Below are 23,198 nucleotides of genomic sequence, written 5' to 3' on the forward strand. Positions count from 1 at the left end.
ATGAGAAGAAAGGATTGGATGCTGAAACATTGTCATGATAACTTAATTGCATGTTTAGTTGACGACTATGGAACGGTGATGGATTTTGAGATTTCAAGAAGTTATAAGAAAGAGCCATTATGCGATAGGTAAAAATTTTATTATAAAAGTTCTATTCTCTTTTCTGTTCTCCCTACAAACTTGAAAGTAAAAAATTTGCAAAATAAAAAAAGTGTTCTATATCTGCTGGGAACTGATGTGATATCTAGTTAAAGCATTGTCATTCTAGCAGATTTAGTTATTGTTGATTTTGTTATTTCTGATGTAAGATTAAAGATACTAAAACTCATTGAGTAAGGGGTAACTCCAGAATATATGTAATATTTTGCCCTTGTTTATGCATACTCTGCTACATTTATAAGAGGTATTTAAATATATATGACAAAGCCGCTCAGGTGTGTAGGCAGGGTCAGCTCCAGCTTTCAGTAGGCCCCTGGGCGACAGAGCCTCTGTAGGCACCCTTTGCCGTGAAATCACATGGCAGCATTAAAAATCCAGAAATTAACTGCCCTCGCTTCTGGCATTTGCCCAGGTTTTCCCAGTTCTGGCGCCGGCGCTGTGTGAGGTATCACTGAAGAAAAATCTTACCGGTGAACAGCCTCGAGATCTCAAGTTGCGCTAAAGTGAATGAGCGTGTCCATTCCTATTGATTATTAAATAGCAGACCTGTTAATCTTCAGTGTGAACTTCTGTGGCAGCACTTAATCTTTTGCAGTTGCCTGGCCTCAACAGGCCAGCCGGCGGCTCTGTGGGCCGCCATTTTGGAGAAGTTGATGTCGTTTCCGATCACGCCAGCAGCTTAGTTAGTGATAAGAATAATCTCTTTCAGTACTGTTAAGAGCTCTCCAAGGGTTATGCAAATCATTTTTTCAGAGTTCTGAACTTAGGGCAGATAATGGGGATCCTGTGCTAGATATACTATCTACCAAAGGATCAGGAGTAGTTTACCTTTTTTTATAACAGGATATAATGTCCATAACTTTGTGGAAAAACGTGATCTGTCAGCGGTCTGGTTGTTTAGAGCATAAACAGATGCTACAGTATATGTTACATTTACATGTATAGTCTCTATATGCTGAAATGCTATAGAATTTTTAAAGGCTATTATTATGTCTCTAGATTTTTAGTTAAATGAGCTCGATAAATATGTGGGAGATTTCGGTGATGGATATGTGAAACATATTTAAGGTGTAAATGAGTTACCCCAACATATATTATAACAGAAGATTGTGTCATCCACTTGGCAAATGAGGTTCAATGTGGATAAATGTAAGGTTATGCACCTGGAGGCTAATAGTCCAAAGGCAAAATATGTCCATGGGGGAGTAAATCTGGGAGAGTCCCTTGTTGAGAAAGACCTTGGTGTACTAGTAGATCATAAATTGAATAACATCATGCAATGTCAATCAGCTGCCTCTAAAGCTAGTAGGATCTTGTCATGTATCAGAAGAGGTATGGACTCTTGGCATGAGGATGTAATATTATCACTGTACAAGGCATTGGTTTGGCATCACTAATCAGTTCCGGGCACCAGTCCATAAAAATAATGCCTGGGAGCTGAAGAGGGTACAACAAAGAGCCACAGGGTATGGAGGGTCTCAGTTATGATGAAATATTAAAACAATTATATTTATTTAGCAGCACATATAGAGCACAGATAATAAATAGACACTATTAGCAATCCTGATCTGGGATATAATTCCCTTGACTTGGGTTTGTAAACATATTGTTACAAGAATGTGACTGTAAAACGTTTTATGGTGGTTCTCTAATTCATGTAACAACAGCTATATGTTCGGAATCTTCATAGTCATCAACAGGCAAAGAAAGAAGGAAGTTGGCACTCATCATAACGTTCTTTAAAACGTCTTTTTCTTTATTTAATTCCATTAAAAGACCTGTGATATGACAGGGAGGGGGTGTATAGCAGGGAGCATGTATATAGGGACGAGTCGTTTCACGCAATCCTTAGCACTTCATCATACCTTCATCTCATGCGACTTGTCCCTGTATACATGCTCCCTGCTATACCCCCCTCCCTGTGATGGTCGCCTCTCTTTTAATGGAATGCAATAAAGAAAAATACATTTTAAAGAACGTTATGGTGAGTGCCAACTTCCTTCTTTCTTTGCCTCTTGATGAATTATATTTATTTAGCCTCAAAAAGTGGCATCTATGAGGGGACATGATTAATTTATATAAATGTATGAATGGTCCATACAAAAAATATGGTGGAAAGCTGTTCCAGGTTAAATCAAATCAGAAACCAAGGGGGCACTGTCTCCGTCTGGATAAAACAAGGGTTAATCACCAGAGGAAACAAGGCTTCTTTTCTGTAAAAATTGTGAATCTGGGGAATAGCCTGCCTCAGGCGCTAGTCACAGTAGGGATAGCAGAGAGCTTCAAGAAGGGTCTAGACAGTTTTTTATATCAAAATAACATTGATGGTTATGTTGTATATATAGAGTGGTTTCCCTTATATACCTTCCTTATCCAATCACTTCCCTTCCTTGGTTGAACTTGATGGACATGTGTCTTTTTTCAAATGTATAAGCTATGTAACTATATAGTTGGAGAGTTCTTGTGGACAGATCTGTAAATAACTTAATATCCTGAAAGGATTCTGAAAGGGCTTACATTGTCCTTGTGATCTGCATTAAACTATCTTTGACAGAGTAGAAGTGGATGCGTTCCAGTACATCTCTTGGAATGGACTCATCCATTTATCTAGGGCGAGAAACTCGGTGAGCTCTTTTATTTATTAATTCTTGCTGTTCTAGATCTAGGAGAAAATGTTTGATGAGTTTTCTAGTATTTCTAGTTTTCTGAAAAAGGTATTACATCAGGTATGCCTAAAAACTACACTTTGTTGCAGCAGGCCCTTTCCGACTCCAGCTCATAGTGGTTGTCGTCAAGCTCATTGTAGAGGTTAACAAAGTCCCCCATTTTATGTTTAATATTGTCTGATCTCACCACCAGTGGCACCATAGCCAATACAATTGGTGATTTTCTGCAGCCTTATAATTTTTATTTCTACTCTTTGACACGATAGAGGTAGTTTCTGGGTCCAGTGGTAGAGTTTTGAGGCTTAAATGCTGTAAGTAGTCACTGTAAGTGTAGATTGAAAGTGGAGCTAGCTGATCATGTGTTCATCCGGAGCACCAGCCACAACTTCTTCCCTCCACCTTTACCCCGCTATCTAATTTGGTAAGAAACATCTGAATTACCCATTGTCATCAACATATTTTTTTTTACTTTGAAGCATTTTGGAAAAGTTGCATCACATTTGTGTTATGTTTCAGTTAAAGACAAGCACCCAGCCTCATTCAACTTAAATACAATTGTAATACCACACGCAGCCAATAAACAGGAGGGGTGTTGTTTGTGGAAGAAATCAGCTTTGTCTTCAGTTTCATACAATATTACAATGAAATATATCTTTCTCATAAAATTAAATATATCATTTAATTGTATATTATATTAAATATATAAATATCATAAAAACAACATTTAGAAATACACCACAGGTAAAAATAAATAAATGATTAATTACCAGACATTAATAATGCGGGTTTTTTTTACAATTAAAGCGTAGAAGCCAAAAAAAGAATGTGAAATAAATGACACATCTTCAGGCTTCATTGGCTTACAATAACAATTTAACCTGTGTACCGCTCAAAACCTATTATTTACAATTAATTCATTTAGAAACCTGGATACCATACAAAGTCTTTGTAGAAGCTTCCCGGTGTGGAAAGCTTAGAAAATAATGGAATTTTTAATCTTCTAGTCTTCTCACCATATCAAAAAGTTTGTTATTTTTGGTTTCTGCATTGATCACGCGTGTTCCCTTCTTGATATGTCATTGAATTTTAATCAGCGGGGAAGATATTCCATAGATTGTTTTCATGCCATAAAAGAAATAGCTACGGACCTTTGAAGACTGGTGCATTGTATACAAGGTATTGCATTTTCAATTTAAAGATTATTATGAATTCATGGGTAGAATTACATTTATATAATATGTGATTATCTACGAATATTTCATCGATTGTGCTGAGATCTGGTCTGGCTTTATAGAGAAAACACAAGAGAAAGAGTTTAGAAATTAAAAATACAATTAAAATTGAGAGTCCCTAGTTGTTGATTCTTTTATTGACTTACTAAAAAACATGATGACATTTGTGAGTTTTTGAGACTACTCTTCATCGGGCATGGTGTAAGACAATATAGGAAAAACTCTATACACAAGGGTACATTGATGAGACATGAAACAGATCCATCAAGGTGAGGAGAAGAGTAAACCATTGTATCAGTAAATATTTTAATTCTGATGAATGGCTGTGGTCCTCTATCCCACTTTGCCCCTTAGAATGTAAAAAAATCCATGTGACATAGTCATACTGATCATCAAATAAATTATTGTTATGAATAGTGTTGAGAAGAGCTTAATTGCAACGTTTAGGTTTCCACAGAACACAGAACTTTGGGGGCTTCGGCTGTTACCTAGAGGTGCCTCAAACCATTAGATGGGCTTGTAAATGGTTTAGGCTTCCCAACATTGAGATATATACAGTACAAATGAACACAATACAAAGACTCAATCCCCATCTTAAGATTGACTCAAAAGCTCTTAAGATATTTGTAGATCCAGCGCTGTTATTGCAAGAGCAAATAATTGGTGAAGAACATACACATTAGCACTATCACTTCATTGATATTTGTTAAGACATTTAGATAATACTGTAGCTTCATGGACTTATAAATGGATTTGTTATTTTTTAAGGGTGAAGTTATGATAAGGTGCAGATCCTGGTTGAGTAGTAGGTTCCAGGCTTTCAGATGAGAAGGAGGGGCTTCACAATGATATATAAAGTCTAGCGTTGGCATGACAGCTTTTTAACACACCCCTGGGCAGCATTAGGACTGCCAAACACAAAGGGTGTTTTGGGGAAACCTACAAGAAAACCCAAAGATTGAGGGGGGCCTACAAAGATTCAACCATGAACCTTTCCTTTCTTCTTTGCTTCAGCTTTCTGCTGGGCATCACAGGTATGTAGAACAAGTCATATATGGATAGAATATGCGTGTCAACAAGATCTACACACAACTGGATATTGCCACACACATCACGCAACTTCTACACTAAGATTCATTGACAGACACACCAGGACATACAAGCCATATCTACACATGGCAAAACCAACAACATCCTCCATATGTCGCTAATGACTTTGTTGTACTTCCAATCCCCGTTGATGGTTGGTCTATATTCCATATTCTGTTCTAGAACATATTAAGCCAAGAAGCATTGGGATAAAATCTATCTTTTAAACTGGACTTAAATATCATATTCAACCATGATAGGCCAATTTCCATAGAGACTTCTGCAATGAGAACACCATCCTTTATCACTGGTTCCTGAAATTATTTCAAACTGTTTTGATGCTCTTGCCAAGTTTTATGGCCAGATGACACTAGTTGAGTACACATAGTACTTTCATGCAGTATATCAGGTCATCATATCTCCAAAGGGACCTTCATAATTTTTGAATTTAATCTTCTTCCGCTTGCAAAGCCATAGGGAACTATAACTTATGACTAAGCAAAAGATTCTTTAAAAACAAAATATTGTGTATTAGTTAGTGTAAACTGTCTGGTGTCCTTAAGTCAGGGGCTGCCTGTAGTTGGTTAATTTACACTAGATAATAGATCAAAATTTTAGTACAATATTTGCTGCAAGTTGTCCACTTTCAGCAAATAATTGATATGGTTTGCATATGTAAAAGTTATACAATTTTCCAATATACTGTCTGTATCAATTCGTTATAGTTTTCTGGATCTCTGCTTGCTGTCCTTCTAAAGGAAGTTTTTATGTTTACTTCCATGGTCACACAGGTGCACGGCTCATTATAACACACAGCTCTGATTACTCTCTATGATACTAACGAGCTGTGCACCTGTGTGACATCACATGACCATGGACAGATTTCTATTCAGCGGAGGTAAAAATAGAAGATTTCTATAGAAGGACAGCAAGCAGAGATCTAGAAAAGCATAAGGAATTGATACAGAAAGTATATGGGAAAATTGTATAACTTTTCCTTACACAAACCATATCAATTATTTGCTGAAAGTGGACAACCCTGCCTCTGAGTATCCTTGATGATAAGGGACAACCACACATATATACTGTGACGTAGTGTGGATATGTAAGAAGACAGACAAACAAATAACACAACATGGAGGTTGACATTCTGGGTCAAAACAAAGAAAGCATATAAAGTACAGAATTATGCACAAATTAGAATTGTCAAGAACGTAAGTCAAATATCAAAAAAACAGAAATACAGATTTAAGCTAGAAAGAAAATTTTTAACCAGTATTCAGGACAGCGCACCCGAGAATTCATTAGAGCAGTGAGCATTAACCCTTGCTGGTTCAGAGCAAAGTTTACAGAAAACCGTGCAAGATAGATTCAACCAACAGTGTAGCCATAGAGCACTGTTCAGACTGCCGACTGAAAAGAACCACGACTCGTCCTTGTAAGTGGTGTAATATATAAAGGTGTAGAGCTAGGAAAACAGTTTTGAAAAGATTATATGAAGGGAAACATATAAAGCTTCTGTGGAACTTAGCAAGAGGTTGAATTTGAAACTTGCTTTGTAGCTCTCCCGCCCATGTATATCAATATTCCAATCAACTATGTTAACTCTTTCATTACCACTTTGTCTTCCCCCTTATACTAAATTCTTTATTAGCATTCTATTACGCTGTAGTACATTACCCACATGGCTCATACCTTTAAGAGGATAGTATGTGGTTCTTCAAAAATACCATAGGCACACAGACTACCTATGGCTTCATATTAAAGACTTTTAGGAACTCCATGTACAGCCATTAAGGCTATATAGGCATGCCTTTTTATTAAATTAATCTTCATGCAAAATGTGAAACATTTTATAAAGTCTTTTCTTAGCTTTTTGCTATTCCTCCCACAGATGCATTACATAACATCATCTCCGATTCATCAGGCACTTACTTAAAAGCAGGTAACGTATTTAATACGAACCTTCGCTTGCATGTTACATATGATTCTACATGATAGATACAATCAGTTGCTTTTATGAGTAAAGATTTTTGGAATATTTTTTTCTTATTCTAGACAATCCCTTTAACTTATCCAGGACAGATAGGTGGAAAAATACTGCAGCATATTCCCGAGCAAACTTTTATGCAAGATTAATTTATTATAGCACACAATGTTAGGTCTCATGCACATGACATGTGTCAGCTTTTGTTGTGTCAACCAAATATTTCTATGGACTCATGGCTTCAACCATCTTTTCCATGGGACATAAACGAGCAGTTGTTCTGAGCCGCAAATCTCAGTGTATGTCCTATTCCTGACTGCTTCTCAGGCAGGCCACATGTATTTAATCGGCATATGAGCTCCCCCGTGGACCCGTTGTTTGAGGCTTGAGAGCATCCAAATTTGCATCCAGTATCCACTTCGAGTGCATGAGGCCTTGCACTAGTTTTTATCATACCTTTACTAAATAGTTTATATACCTTATATACTCGAGTATAAGCCTAGTTTTTCACCACAAAATTTGTGCTCAAAAACCCTAACTCGGCTTATACTCGAGTCAACTAAAAACATAAAGACAAAACTCATCTTTCTGACGTCACCCATAGGTCCTCTTCTGTCTGAGACAGTCTGAGACAGAAGAGGACCTATGGGGACGTTGTAAAGATGAGTACAGTGTTATTTTTTTTCCTACTACAGGGGCTGGGCAGGCTGTATGGTACAGGGGTTGGGCAGGCTGTATGCTACAGGTACTGGCAGACTATATACTGGGAGGCTGTAACCAATGCATTTCCCACCCTCGGCTTATACTCGAGTCAATAGGTTTTCCCAGTTTTTTGTGTTGAAATTAGGGGTCTCGGCTTATACTCGGGTCGGCTTATACTCGAGTATATACGGTACTTCAGTATTTTCACTATACTATCAGTATTTTACTATTAGATAGGAGGTTAAATCATAACACGGTGCAGACAAGCAATCTAAAAATTTAAGTCTGCCAAGTACGTAGACATGGTAGATTTGTATTAGGGATTGGCAGCATTTCTATTAAATTACATTTCAGTATACCAGTTAAAGCGTTTTTCCACTATCCACAAACAATTTATATTAATTGTGTAATGAAAAGTTATTCAATGTTCCAATATACTTTCTATATCAATTCCTGTTGGATTATTAGATCTCTGCTTGCTGTCATTCAACAGGAAGCTTCATTGTTTACTTCCTGTGGAAATATCCGGTACTTGGTCATGTGATGTCACACAGGTGCACGGCTCGTTATATCACAGAGAGTAATCAGAGCTGTGTGATATAACAAGACATGCACCTGTGTGACATCACATGACAATCGACTATTTTGCTTTCAATCTTAACTCAGTGGATTAAAATGGTTTCCATTGAAATAAATGTTTTCCTTGGCTGGATAATGGGCCCTTAAAGTGTAAAGAGAAGTGGTTCACGTTAGGAAATTATTGGTTCAAATACCATCTCCAGCTGTCCCCTGCATGTTGGGTGGCACAAGGAAGTGAACTGCATTGGGAACTCAGTGGAGAGTTAGGGGCCTCATTTTAACCAAGCATAGGGATATTTTTATTCTCCTATTTAGGGGAGACCTTAAAGAAAATCTACCATCAAAATCAAGCCTGATAAACCAGGGACAATTACTCATAGATCCAGGCACCGTGACTGTGGTAATCTTCTTTTATGTGTTATCCATGTCCTCCTTCCTTCTAAAATGAACTTTAAAATTATGCTAATGAGCTAAAAGAGCTCTAGGAGTGAGACAGTGTAACAGTCTGTGAAACGACAGCAAGGAGGGGCCCTGGTAACAACCCCAAAGCCCTTCTTTTTTGAAGGGAGGAGGCCATGTATAACACATATAATAAGATTACCACAGTCTCATCTATAATTAAATGTCTCTGGTTTATCATGTTTTAAACTATAGGACAACACTGTGAATGCATACAAACAAACATTATACTTACACTCATTATCTACTTTTCCACATTCTGTACCATAACTATGTGCAGACTATTTAGTATGCAGTGTAATGACACAAGAGCTATGTGTCATTATAGCATTATGTGTCATTATAGCAGTTCCCCCAAACTTCTACCATACTGCCCAAAATTGAAAGTATAAGGACCATATCACAATCCTGCCTAATGCACTGGAACTAAGCTCATCATACAAACACCAGAAGTTTAAGAGACCAGTAATTTAATGTATTTTATTGTTTTCCAGATTCAAGTCCAAACAATAGATTGGGTGAGTATGATATAGTTTTTTGCATTAGATAAAGTATCACTATCTCATTCTTATTTCTTATAAAATGTACTCATTCTAGAGGAAGTCATTGCCTTATTGTAATCCTGACACTTTACATTGTTGAAATATAGGCCTCTGAATGTAGCCACTTCTGCTTCATTAGTAGCTACAGGATGGAATGTTTCGTTTTATCTATGTATGTAATACTGGGCAAGTTAACAGTAGAAGTAGTAGCACAGTTTTGTTTTCATGGTTTTATGGAGTTGGTACCTAATGTCAGATAATTAGGGAGTCTACATCTACAAAAAACCATCAATGCTATATATATTTTCATTGAATGTCAAGTTATGGAGCGAGTCCACAGCTAACACAAACACTAATGCTATATATCAGTGATGGCGAACCTTTTGGAGACCAAGTGCCCAAACTACAACCAAAATCCACTTATTGACGTGCCAACACAACATTTTAAGCAGTAATTTATAGCTACCTGTTCTTCCACATCTTTCAATCATATGGACCCCTGAGGCAACCAATACAGTTGAAAGAAGGAGGGCAAATTCAGACGCTCATTAAAGCTTCACTCCAGGGACTCATTCTGGAGAGGAAGAATGGTTGGTCCAGCAGGATGACCTCCAAAGATAATGCAGCCCAGTCCACACCTTCTCACTTTTTCCACAGTTCCTAACAGCCAATGAAATGTCGCTTTAAAATAGCGCTGAGAGCAGCATCTCTTTAGTTGCCTGGGACTGCAGGAAGATTTGGTGTATTTGGTCATATTTGATGAACTATGTCCTGGGGTGATGGTCTGAGTGCCCTCAGAAATGGCTCTGAGTGCCACCTCTGGCACCCGTGCCATAGGTTCGCCACCACTGCTATATATGGTATTTCCATTGAATGTCAGAAATTGATGGTGTCCTATCTAAGAAGACCACCTATGGCAGTGATGGCGAACCTTTTAGAGACTGTATAAATGTATATATCAGTGCAGTAATGTGTGCGCATAAGTTTATAAATGTGTGTAAGAGTGCAGAAATATGTATATTTTCTGAGGGGGTAGGGTGGCCCAATTTAGAAATTTGCTATGTGGCCCTGCCTCTCCTAGTTACGTCCCTGGTATCTTTCCCTTATTTCATTATTGTTAAAAAGCCTGGCACAGATTTTACATAGAGTCCAAGTAGCTTCAAATAATCGCCTTGTGCCTAACAATGTATTTATTGCCCCCAAAATACTGTAGTCTCCTTCGTATCCTTGTTCATTGTGTAGGAGATATCAGACAAGGGGGGTTAATATATGTGGTTTGGACAATAGTGTGCTGCGGTAGAGGCAGAAAGAGCTGCTTCGTGCTGCAATTGGAACAGAAAATTGTCCAAGTAATTGCTACAGAGAATTCATACTCATGGTACATATTACCACAACAGAGTTTTTATTTAAATAATGTATTTAACTATGTACATTATTGAGGATTTTCTCTTTCCAAACCTTTTGAATAAATGTTCAGAAGCACTAAAACAATACAGCTTTCCCTTTAATGTGACCTTCTTTTTTCAGGAGTATTTCAGCAGTATTTGATTCCACTTTCCAATGGTAAGTGTTTTGCTTGAGGGTTATAGTTAAACGGGGTATTCCATTATTCATCTTATTTTTTATTGATCACCTATCAATGATGATCAAAGGCGATTAATGTAATTTTGTTGTAATGTAAAACATAATCTCCCCACTGATACACTGTTAGAAGGATGGAAAGTTCAGGCATGTGGTTCATCACATTGTATACTGGCTGTACTTGGTATTGCAGCTTTGTGTTATCTCTTTTGTATTTTGCTACATATTTTCCTACCTATTGATTGCACTAATTTTCTTCTAATGTATTTTTCCTGGTCTATCTATCTATCTATCTATCTATCTATCTATCTATCTATCTATCTATCTATATTTCAATGGAGTGCTGCCTCTTCATTGGATGTTTATTGTGATAATCTATGTGATCTACGGCTGTGCACCCCCCCCCCCCCTTTACCCCATCAGCTTTGCTGCTCTGGACTTTATGTCATTATATATGTATATACTTTTATTCTATAGTTGTATGCAGTTACTAAAGAAAATGGGATACCCAGCATTAGGCTGTCCTGTTTCCCAGGCATACAAATAAAACCCACATGGTAGGGCAGAGGGATTTATCAGATTAATTTGATTAATTCTCACAATTAGTTTTCTTACAGAATAGTAAAATTGATGTTAGGGCCACCCCGATGAACAGTGCAAACAATGGGATTTGGCGGTTCCAGCAACCTGAAGCTCTTTCCCATACATACCAACAGGGCTGGTTTTAGACAAAGTGGGGCCCTGGGCAAAACTAAAAGTAAGGCCCCAAAATAAAACTATTTTAGTCACAGTCAGTAAGAGGCTCCCTATGACCCCGCACAAAGATGACACGTTGTAGTTTACAAACAGTAGTATGGTAAGGCAATTTTTAATATTGATAATACATTTTTGTATTTCTACATTTCTAGATACTACAGATCCCATAGAAGCAGAATATGATTCTACTGATGGTAAGTGGAACTGTATTGTATTAACAAGTACAGTATATGACACCCTATACAGATATAGATTGATACATTGATAGTTTCTCAAGTGTTATTACTTGAGAAACTATTTCATAAAAGTAATTTCAGTACCACAAGGAAACCTTGGATTAAAAAAATCTAAAAATACACTCATAATCCAATGGTGACTATTTCAATGATCAGAACCAATGTTAAAACATATCTTCTAGAAGAAAGTGTTGGTAGAACATTTTCAATATGTATAACAAAAGCTTCTACAAGATTTTGGATAATTACACTAGTTCCCATAGCTGATCCATTGTATTCACCATAGAAGGTCTGGACCACCAGAAGGTCCTACAGTAGGTTCAGTTTATGAAACAATAGTAAAACTCCCCATTAGTTGATCATTTATAGCTGCTTACTTGCTATAAAGGGTAATAGTTATGGGTTTGTGGTCATGGGGTTATGGTGGCCATCAAGGGTACTTCTAATGCGACCCCATATAAATCGCCCCCTTAAAATACAGCCACCTGTTTATTTATATTATTTAGAGCCAAATAGAAATGCCCCATCGAGTCTATTATCCAGTTTAAAGTGTATATAAATATATATAGACCCGAGGCCCCCCTTTTAATACATCCTTTGCCAATAAAAATAATAAAACTTATACTTACATGCAGTCCATTTGCTCCCACGCAGTCTTCTCCCGGCACTCGTCCTCTCCCGGCACTCGCGGCTCCCGGCACTCGCGGCTCCCGTCTTCTCCCGGCACCGCGCAAAGACACAGGCGGCGTGACGTCATCATCCGCCGCCTGTGTCACTGTATCATATGGAGCGACGCAGACAGCCGGAAAGGCGCTGCGTCGCTCGGCATATCTATCGCACCTGCCTTAAAGAGAAAGGTGCGATGGATTTACCTGGTGGGCGATTAGGGCGCTAAAGTGCGCCCCAATCACCCACCATATTGTTGAAAATAATGCCGCTTACCAAAGGGCTCTGCATTCTGCCGCCTGAGGCGAGATTTTCATGCAGATATTCAGGCAGATGCGGCCCTGGCCACAGTGTCTAAGTGGGTACAGAGAGAGTGAATTCCCTCTGCACCCATCAGCACCCCACAGCAGCGATTGTGAGGTGCTGATTATATCACAATATAATTAAAAGAAAAGAGTAGACAACATCTTGAGGATGAAATTAAAGGAAACATGTTTTGTATGGTGCAAGTGCCGTCACTCCGGTGGTGCCTTTAAAGAAATTACCCACTGCTATGCATTGGTTATGAGCATAGGTCCCATACATACTGCTGCCATGCTGCAGGTGAAGGGCCTTTAAGGATGAAGCACATGGCAGTCATGGAGCATCCAAGGTAGAGAACGCTAGGGTGCTCCAGGGTTGCCGTGTCCAAGGATTTTTCTAAGTCTTTTTCTCCACAACTGACCATTCCTGGGCTTCATCCTTACAAACCCTTTACCTGCAGCACCGCAGCAGTATGTAAGCGATCAGTGCTCATAACCACTGTATAACAGTGTTAGGTTTTCTTTCATATGTGCTGATACAGAAGGTAATAAGAGCAATAAAGGAGTAATGCTTTGGTTTTTGTTATTTTCTCTTTTAGATAATTTCTTCTTCAGTGGTTTGGGAGTAGGAGCTGCAAACTACTCTAGTTGTAAGTATGAAATAAAATACTGCGAACCAATTCATCTTTTATGAATAATTGCTTTAAATGTTCTGATGAGGTAATAGCTTTAAATGAAATTTGTCAAACATTGTGCAACATCCCTGCCAATACATGGACAGAGGAGTAGTTGCGAACAGCGCCCTCTCCAGGTTAGGAGCTGTCTCAAGGAGTTATGAACCTTCTAGTAACTAACACTGGGTTATTAGGTACTCAGCAGCTATAGATTCTGCCTGAACAGGCAAGGGTTAAGTGGATGTGATTCTGTCTACCAATTGTATTGCACCATGTACACTGGAGTGTGATTGGAGAGTAAGCCACCACCTGACCAGGATAACAAAACCCCTGGACAGGAAGCGGATAGAGGTCAGTTCCACTCTTGAGTTCCAGAAAGGTCAGATCTTAGAGCACATGCTCTTACAACAGGCCTATTAGGCCTCAGCTCTCACTATAGAGCACATCCTATCACAGAGGAGAGATATAGGGGCAGATTTATCAAGTGTCTGAAAGTCTGAATATTTCTAGTTGCCCATGGTAACCAATCACAGCTCAGATTTCATTTTACCAGTGCTCATGAATATTTTAAAGGGAAGCTGTGATTGGTTGCCATGGGCAACTAGATATATTCTGACTTTCAGAAACTTGATAAATCTGCCCCATAGTGTCCGGGCACCATCAGCACTGACACTCAGCTAACTCCACAACTGGACACAGCTCCATCCCAGCCTGCATCTGCTTACAGGCTGGTGAACCAATTCCTGAAGACCACTCCACATGACCACTCCTGTAATCCGGAATCTCCAGTAATCTGTTCCAAGATCGTTTTGGTTGTTTGCCTGCAGTTGTTCTAATAAAGAACCGTGAGTTATTTTGCACAACGTTGCCTCCGTCTGATCCCTGGATACGGCTCCCCATCCATTACCTAGGGACATATACTACAGACATCTCCCTCCATATGTCTTGCACACACCACCTGCTGGAGACCTGCCAGGCTGTAGGACAGTCCTCCGGTCCCCATACCAAGCACTGTGACATCAGCGTGCCTAGGCCGCAACCGCCAGCCACTCCGGTATTCTGAGCCCCGGCTGCCTCCTGGCCCCAAGAAAAGGCTAGGCCCCGGTGGGGGGTGTTGCAATTGCATCAGTTCTGCCAGCAGCCTGTTATAGGAAAATATTTAGTTTGATCTTTATTTTACTTAGTACCTGCTCTATAGCATGCTGGCTGGAAATAGGAGACTGTACTACTTCCTCAACTGCTCCTGCTCTTTAACATGCTGCTTGCAGACAAGACATTATGTACTATCTGCTCAGCTCCTCCTGCTCTATAGCATGGTACCTGTAGACAGGACATTATGTACTATCTGTTCAGCTCCTCCTGCTCTATAGCATGGTGCCTGTAGACAGGACATTATGTACTATCTGCTCAGCTCCTCCTGCTCTATAGCATGGTGCCTGTAGACAGGACATTATGTACTATCTGTTCAGCTCCTCCTGCTCTATAGCATGCTGCCTTGAGATAGGATACTAAACTATCTACTCAGCTGCTCCTGCTCTGTAACATACTGGCTGGTGATAGGACACTGTACTACCTGCTCAGCTGCTCCTGCTCTTTAACCTGCAGTTTGCAGACAAGGCATTATGTACAATCTGCTCAGTTCCTCCTGCTCTATAACATGCAGTCTGCAGATAGGACACTATGGGGCACATTTACTAACGTTTCCGCTGTAGTTCACCGAAAGTGCATTGTCCGACGATAATGCACTGTGCCGCAATTCATTAAGATTGTGTTCCCGATATCCTGCATGTGTCACTTCCCCGCTCCCCAACTTTTAGGTGGCGCATGTAAGTGCTTGGGCTTGCGACACAATTTGAAAGTTGAATCCCACGCTCAGTCCCAGTCAGTCGGATCGTCCGGCGGCACGCCCCCCAATTTGTGTCGCATGGAAGCCAGCGCAGCAGTGCCACGAAAGGGTCGCATGCGCCACAACCCCAGCACAGACACTTCTCAAATACATATGCAAGCCATGTAATCCCCGAAAAAGGTGCACAATCTGAAAGTGAGTACCGCGCCCCTCAGTAAATAAGCCCCTATGTACAAACTGCTGAGCTCCTGATGCTCTATAACAAGCTGCCTACAGATAGGACACTGTATGCTATCTGCTCAGCCGTTCCTGCACTATAACATGTTGTCTACAAATCGAACTACCTTTTATTGTCCACAACTTTTCTTTTAAGAGTAATTGCAGGCACAAGAGTTGAATGACAAGACTCCCTGTAAAATAGAGTTTACTAAATGTCACTGTCATGTCTCTTCATGGGTCACAACATTAAAACTCATTTAGGAGGAAATGTCTCTTGCACAATAATGTTTGCTGTGTATGATCAGCCAGAAAGAGATGTAGAACCTCCTATGTTTATTTTACAAGGGTAGCCTGACAAACCAGGTCGCCGAGTATGCCTTCTTTATATTAAACTACTCCAATAATGCCCTCTATGGGCAGATATGTGACTGAAGGTATGTCTTAATACAAAACAATAAAAATTTTATGAGACATCCACTTAAAGTTGCTGTAAATCTGGCCATAATTATATATTATTGACCACTGTTTATGTGTAACCACCAGTTTCTGATTGATTTCATTTATGTCTTTAGGCTCCAGTAAAGGAGTTTGTTCCACGTGGGGGAACAATCACTTTTTTACCTTTGACAATGACCTCTATGAATTCAGAGGATCTTGTAACTATATATTTGCCACCGTTTGCAACACTAACACCCCAGAATTCAACATCCAAGTTCAGAGATCCAGTGGATCATCCTTTACCAGAATAATGATTCAGGTCGGAACCGTCAATGTGGTCATCAATGGAAACGCAATAACAATAATGGGAAAGTAAGTCTACAAACAGGTGGAACTTACTAGAACTTAATAATAATGATTGCGAATGTAGTCCGATATCATTGTCAGGCTGGGCCCAACGGAGGATCTTCTTATTCTCTGATGGGCCACTTCAACACTTTTAGATACGCAGCATGATGGGATTTGTGCTGACTTTCAGGTCATCGTCTTCTAGGCTATACTACAACCACATTTACACATCATTAAATGCAATATAGTAGAAAAACAATCTGATACTATATCATGTAGAAGCTAAAGTCCGTAGAGATTTTAATTCCTAACCCTGATGAGTGGAGAAATGTATTGCAAGATGTCACTGACTTTGTTATGTTTTATTTTGTCAAGGAAAATTAGCTTACCTTATACCACAAGCGGAATAGAAATCTTTAATACTGGAGCCATAACAAAACTTTTTGCCAAACAAAAAGGTTTTGAGTTAATAGTGACCTGGAGCAGCGATAGTAATCTGATGGTAAGTTGATTCATACCAACAAAACATTTAGGGGCACATTTACTTACCCGGTCATCGGATGTTCACAGAAAGTGCATTGTCTGACGATAATGCACAGTGCCGTGATTCCCTAAGATTGTCCAATATCCTGCATGTGGCGCTTCCCCGCTCAGGTCCGACAGAGTTCACCATCTTTTTAGTGGAGCATGTAAGTGCTTGGGCCTGCGAGACTATTTGTAATTTAAATCTCGCGCTCAGTCACAATCAGTCGGATTGTCCGATGGCACACCCCCTAAATTGTGTGGCATGGAACCCAGCGCAGCCAAAAAACGGGACCCGTGCCAAACAATCGCAACGCACCTGCAACGCTATTTTATACAACCTACCCATTAGAATATGGATCATCAGGTTATGCCACCCAATGTGACCTAATGTCAGTGGAGCATATCTGTCAACCTGTATTTTCGGCTAATATATAGTAATACTAACTACTTAACTGTACAGTCATTATTTAAATTAGGATCCTAAAAGGTCTGGTAAATGTTTAACAGCTTTTTACTTCTTAACAAACAGGTGGAATTAGACAGAAAATACATGAACAAAACTTGTGGACTTTGCGGAAACTTCAATGGTCTTCATAAAGATGATTTTGTAGTGAATGGTAAGTCTTGGAATATACAAACTGAACTTCTAGGAATTCACAAGTCTTCTTCTTTTTGCTGATATTGGGTCAGATTTAGGTAAAATTGAAGGTGAAATCGGCAGTGGGTAGGAACCATGGTATCACCATATGTCATCTCAAAGTCACTGTGAAAGGAAAGTTGGTCCCGCGTGTAGATTCCCTACTATGAGAATTCTAAATTTATTGATGGCCCAGGAACAGATCTACCAAAATCCCATCCTTGACTTTCCATAAGCCATTCATGGTATATGTTGTGACTATGCCATATATCTGTAAAATAAGAATAGCCCTTAGTTTTCTAGAAAATCATCATACAAAAAGTAAAATAAAAATAGCATATGGAATAACCAATACATAGTTTAAATGGAAAATCAAGTCTATCTTTGCACTGACATATCACAAGCTGCAATAGTTACCAATGTTTCATTGTAAATAACCTTACTTCTGTACATTTTAGGTAAAATGTTGACACCCTATCAATATGCCAACTTGCAACAGATTGATGATCCTAATGAAATTTGTCCTCTTCACGTGCCACAGAGGAACCTCTTAGACAGCAGTCAATATGTAAGTGATATTTTCCATGTATTTTTCCATTCTGTTAAAGGGGTCATGCAGGTTTTTCAAACTGATGACCTGTTCTTAAAGGGGTTGTACAAGAATACAATTTTTATATATGGTTGGGGAGGGAAGTCCCCACCCCCAGCCGTATATAAAAATAATTGTACTCCTGGACAACCCCGATATAATATTATGATAACCAATTGCAATGTCAGATTGGTGAGGGTCTTCCTGTAAGAGGAAGTAGGGAGTCTAGTGGTAACACTGAATGGGCTGCAAAGGTGGTTCAAGTTTTGCAGCTGTGTTGCAGAATGTTGGAATCCTGTTGATCCGATATTGAAGAATTATCCAAAAAAAGGATAGATTTTCTTCTATGCTGTTGTCATGAATAAGTCCCTACAATACAGTAAAATAGTAATAAATTCTTAGAAAAATAAACAAATAGACCAACCAGTGGTATAACCTGAAGCTGATGGGCCCCAGTTCAAAGTCTGTGCCAGGCCCCCAACTATAATCTATGTCTTAGGCCCCATGCACACCATGCACTGAGGGTCGTATACCGATATATGTCTCTATAGACAGGTATGGCACCCAGGCTTGGTACGGTGATCCTGCTATATCTTTGGTTGTAAGAACAGCTATGCGGCACTATTATCTATCAAGAGGGGAGTAGTTTTTTTGGAGTCTGTTTCCATAGCTGACACAAAGAAACTGCATACACATATAAAACTAATGGCTGTTTCTTTACATTAAAAGCCAAACTTTTGGAATTTCAAGATTTCTTTTTGTCAATTTGGATCAATGTCTTGTTTTTTCAAGCAGAGTGTGAATATATTGTCGAAGACTTTAAACCTATTGATTATTAACAATATTATTTCTTCCTTGTTTAGGTAAATGAATGCTTAGACCTTCTGGTTCAGGTTTCTTCTGCTTGTCTAGTTGACAAAACTCAATTTCTTAAAAGATGCCAACAAGATCTTCAACAATGTGATGTTCCTGGGGACAAAAACTGTGCATGTGCCACCCTTTCAGAGTATTCCACCAGGTGTGCCCTGTGCAACCAGCCAATAAACAACTGGAGGAACAAGAACTTATGCTGTGAGTATGAATGTGAAAATACAGTGGTCCTGGCAAGAAGTAAAGCTGTAGCTAGACATTCCCTTCCTCAGGATTAGAGATGAGAAAATCACTCAGGAGTCAATAAGCTGAGGCTTCTTCCAATTTTTCAAACGATATTTGTGTTTAAGTTTAGAGCTGGCATGTACCAATTTCCAGGACAATTGGAGCAATACCATTTAGTCTAAAGGAAATTTTTAAAAAATATATTCGATTTGGTGTACAAATAACTGTAGATTCTTATCGAATCTACAATTCAACAAATCGATGTGTTCTCTACCCAAAGATCAGGATTCATACCTTGCTTAGTAGTTCTATATCTTAGTCATTCTTCTGGATCTATCGGCAGCGTTCGATACTGTGGACCACCAGCTCCTCCTTAGGATGCTTCACTCCATTGGCCTAAAGGACACTGCACTCTCTTGGTTTTCTTCCTATCTCTCTGACAGCACTTTCAGTGTCTCCTTTTCTGGATCTTTCTCTTCTCATCTTCCTCTCAGTGTTGGGGTTCCTCAGGGCTCAGTCCTTGGTCCTCTTCTCTTCTCTCTCTATACTGCCCCCATTGGACAAACCATCAGCAGATTTGGTTTCCAGTATCATCTTTATGCTGATGACACCCAGCTATATACTTCTGCACGAAACATCACCCCTGCCTTAATCCAGAACACTAGTGACTGTCTCTCTGCTGTCTCTAACATCATGTCCTCTCTCTTCTTGAAACTTAATCTTTCTAAGACTGAACTTCTTGTCTTTCCACGATCTACTAACCAACCCAACCCCGACCTCTCCATCTCGGTCTGTGGGATCACTATAGCACCGAGGCAGCAGACCCGCTGTCTTGGGGTTGTGCTGGACTCTGACCTTTTTTTTTTACCATATATTCAATCTCTTGCTCGCTCTTGCCGTATGCATCTCAGAAACATCTCCAGAATCCGACCGTTTCTGACATTTGAAACTTCTAAAATGCTAATTGTTGCCCTTATTCACTCTCGACTAGACTACTGTAACTCCCTACTAATCGGCCTTCCACTGACTAAACTCTCTCCTCTTCAATCTATTCTTAATGCAGCAGCCAGGATGGTCTTTCAGGCCAAACGCTACACGGATGCCTCCAGTTTGTGCCAATCACTGCACTGGCTGCCCGTCTCCTTCCGTATTCACTTTAAAATAATAACCCTCATCCACAAAGCTCTTAATAATGCTGCACCTCCGTATCTCTCTTCTCTCATCTCAGTCTATCGCCCTTCCCGTACTCTTCGATCTGCCAGTGACATTAGATTAATCTCTACCTTAATTCGAACCTCCCATGCATGTATCCAGGACTTCTCCCGAGTTGCTCCAATTCTCTGGAATGCCCTTCCCCGGACTCTCAGACTAATAATACCCACCCTCCAAAGCTTCAAACGTGCTCTTAAAACCCATCTCTTTAGGCAAGCCTATCACACTCGCTAACTGCTTGAAATGTCAACTCTCCCTTTACTAATCCATCCTATGTCCTATCTCCCATCTGTTATCCGGCAAAGAGCAGATATATACCAAGCTCCAGGCTTCTTTACAGTCTTTTTCACCTAGGACCCTGTAAATAAGATGGCGGCTGATGGCTGGTTCAAGCAGCAACATCGTTATTTATTAAATTATTTTATATTGTTCCCTTATAAAGAATGGCTGGACCATTCTACAACCTCTTGTGTCACCCCCTCATCCTCATAGTCTGTAAGCTCTTGTGAGCAGGGCCCTCACTCCTATTGTTCCATATGACTGTTTGTTCTTTGTAATGTAATATAGTTGTATATGTCCCCTATGATTTGTAAAGCGCTATGGAATTTGATGGCGCTGTATAAATAAAGATTATTATTATTATTATTATAGTACCCTGGAGTGACCGGTTGGCACCAGTCCTGTCTTTAAGAACCCAGAGCACATTTTCCATCTCTTCCTCGAAAATATGATTATAGTCCTCTTATCTAGTCCTAGGACGTGGATGTTCATGTGCCTTAGGACTGTACTTAGGTTCCTGACTAATAGGGTTCAGTATGGTACAGAGAACAAAGTAACAAGACATCCCGCAGAAAAATCACAAAAGGAAGCACAACCACACAGTTTACACGAGGGATATAAAATATACAATTACGTGACGATAAGTGATTAAACAGGTGACATTCAATCGTTTCAGGATAATTTAGTATTTTGTCTGCCTCAATGACTATGGCAGGCTATTATGTTGCTTTATTTTGCAATTCATCATTTTGCTTGCAGTTTCCTGGATGTGACAATACTGTTGTCACACACCTGTGTTAATAGATGATTAATACAAAGCAAACTTCATTAACTATTCATTGTAAGTAAATTTCCTTCAGAAAATTCTAAGAATTGAAGATACCAGGGTAAAACTATAGGGGGAATAGGGAGAGTTCCACCCAGCCCTGAAATCTAGTGGGGACTAAAATGCCATATAAATAGATTAGTACTATAAATGTATAAATATACATGTCCTAGTCAGGAGTATATAGATAAAAATGAGAATCTGCATTAGTCGGGGGTACAGTTTTGCACTATGATAATTAATTTCTTTCATATATAGATGAAGTAAATGTTAAAATATATATTCAGAAACTGTAATTGTGCTTCTTTTCTATACAGCTCTCGGCACATGTCCTTCCAACCAGATTTATGAAGAATGTGCAAGTCCCTGTAGCCCTACATGCTCCAACCCCCAATATTCCTGCAATTCACACTGTGTCTACGGATGTTTCTGTCCATCAGGTAATTCAGTGCTGAAGGAGACAAATAACGTGATAAATATATACATACCTCCCAACTATGGACTAGGTATAAAGGGACAAATGGGAGGAGCTTCTGCCACACATCTCTGCTAAAGACGTGTGGAGGCAGCAGCTGATCCGATTCCTGGTTTCGATGCCTTGGCTTCTACACAGCTTTATTGTGTCAGGCAGGAACAGGAAGTGGGACAATGTGGGACCCACGGGACATTCTCCCAACTGCCTGGGATGGCGTGACAGTGCTGAAAAATTAAGACTGTCCTGCTGAATGCAGGACGGTTGGACGCTATGCATATTTTTATAACCTGCCAAAAAAAACTAATGATTGCTGTGGCCTTATATAAAACCGGTTCAATGGGACACAAAAGTAAAAAAATGTGCCATTTTGGTCCTATGTTTTGATGTTATAACATTATTATTGTTAATTACCCAGTAAACTCACCCATTGTTTCAACGTCTAACACCTTTAACATAATTCATATACTTGAATCTTTCAGGCACTGTCCTCGATGACCTTTCTAGAAATTTCACCTGTGTCTCAGTCAGCGACTGCCCTTGTTTTTTTAATGGACAAGTTTATAGCCCCGGAGATCATATAAGCACAGAGTGCAGTCTTTGGTGAGTAAGAAGATAAACAGCGGTGAAAGTTATTCTATTCATTGTATGTCAAGTGCCTCATTCTGTACAAAGGACCAGGATATGATGCATATAGACTTTTACAATCATTCAGGGTTTGGTCAGTTATAAGATTTGCGTTATGACTAATATTAACCAATTGTTTATATTAACCAAATTGGTTGGGATTGTGACCAATTTGATCTGGGCAGTAAAGGGGTAATAGGGATGTCTATAAACTTAACCCTATATTATATAGTATAATATAGCATATTCTCTTTTATGTTAAAACTTTTCGGTTTACAGATAAAAAAAAAAATCACCTTTCAAAGCATATGCAAATGAGCTGAGAAGAGTCACTTTCTGCTTGAGCTAAGTCACTTTGAAGGCTTCTGGGAGACCCTAAAGTACCTAGATACATGTTCTGTAGTCAAGTGTATAATTTAAAAGATGAGATTCTAATCTATAATACAGTACCAAAT

At 39.3% G+C, this 23,198-nt stretch overlaps 1 protein-coding gene across 1 annotated transcript in view; it reads left to right on the forward strand.

Annotated features, from left to right (window-relative positions):
* The first annotated feature begins 4,955 nt into the window (after positions 1-4,955).
* The window catches only part of LOC140070241 (mucin-6), a 69,404-nt gene continuing 51,161 nt past the window's right edge, over positions 4,956-23,198 (forward strand). The window contains exons 1-13 of the mRNA XM_072116595.1: positions 4,956-5,091; positions 7,041-7,091; positions 9,368-9,391; positions 10,943-10,978; positions 11,905-11,946; positions 13,556-13,606; positions 16,268-16,505; positions 16,857-16,983; positions 17,536-17,623; positions 18,102-18,211; positions 19,096-19,303; positions 21,962-22,084; positions 22,599-22,719. Of these exons, the coding sequence (XP_071972696.1) occupies positions 5,043-5,091; positions 7,041-7,091; positions 9,368-9,391; positions 10,943-10,978; positions 11,905-11,946; positions 13,556-13,606; positions 16,268-16,505; positions 16,857-16,983; positions 17,536-17,623; positions 18,102-18,211; positions 19,096-19,303; positions 21,962-22,084; positions 22,599-22,719 (1,268 nt within the window). The 5' untranslated portion in view covers positions 4,956-5,042. The remainder of the gene's footprint in view (positions 5,092-7,040; positions 7,092-9,367; positions 9,392-10,942; positions 10,979-11,904; positions 11,947-13,555; positions 13,607-16,267; positions 16,506-16,856; positions 16,984-17,535; positions 17,624-18,101; positions 18,212-19,095; positions 19,304-21,961; positions 22,085-22,598; positions 22,720-23,198) is intronic.

The sequence above is a fragment of the Engystomops pustulosus genome, chromosome 7, assembly GCF_040894005.1.
Source record: "Engystomops pustulosus chromosome 7, aEngPut4.maternal, whole genome shotgun sequence".
Lineage (NCBI taxonomy): Eukaryota > Metazoa > Chordata > Amphibia > Anura > Leptodactylidae > Engystomops > Engystomops pustulosus.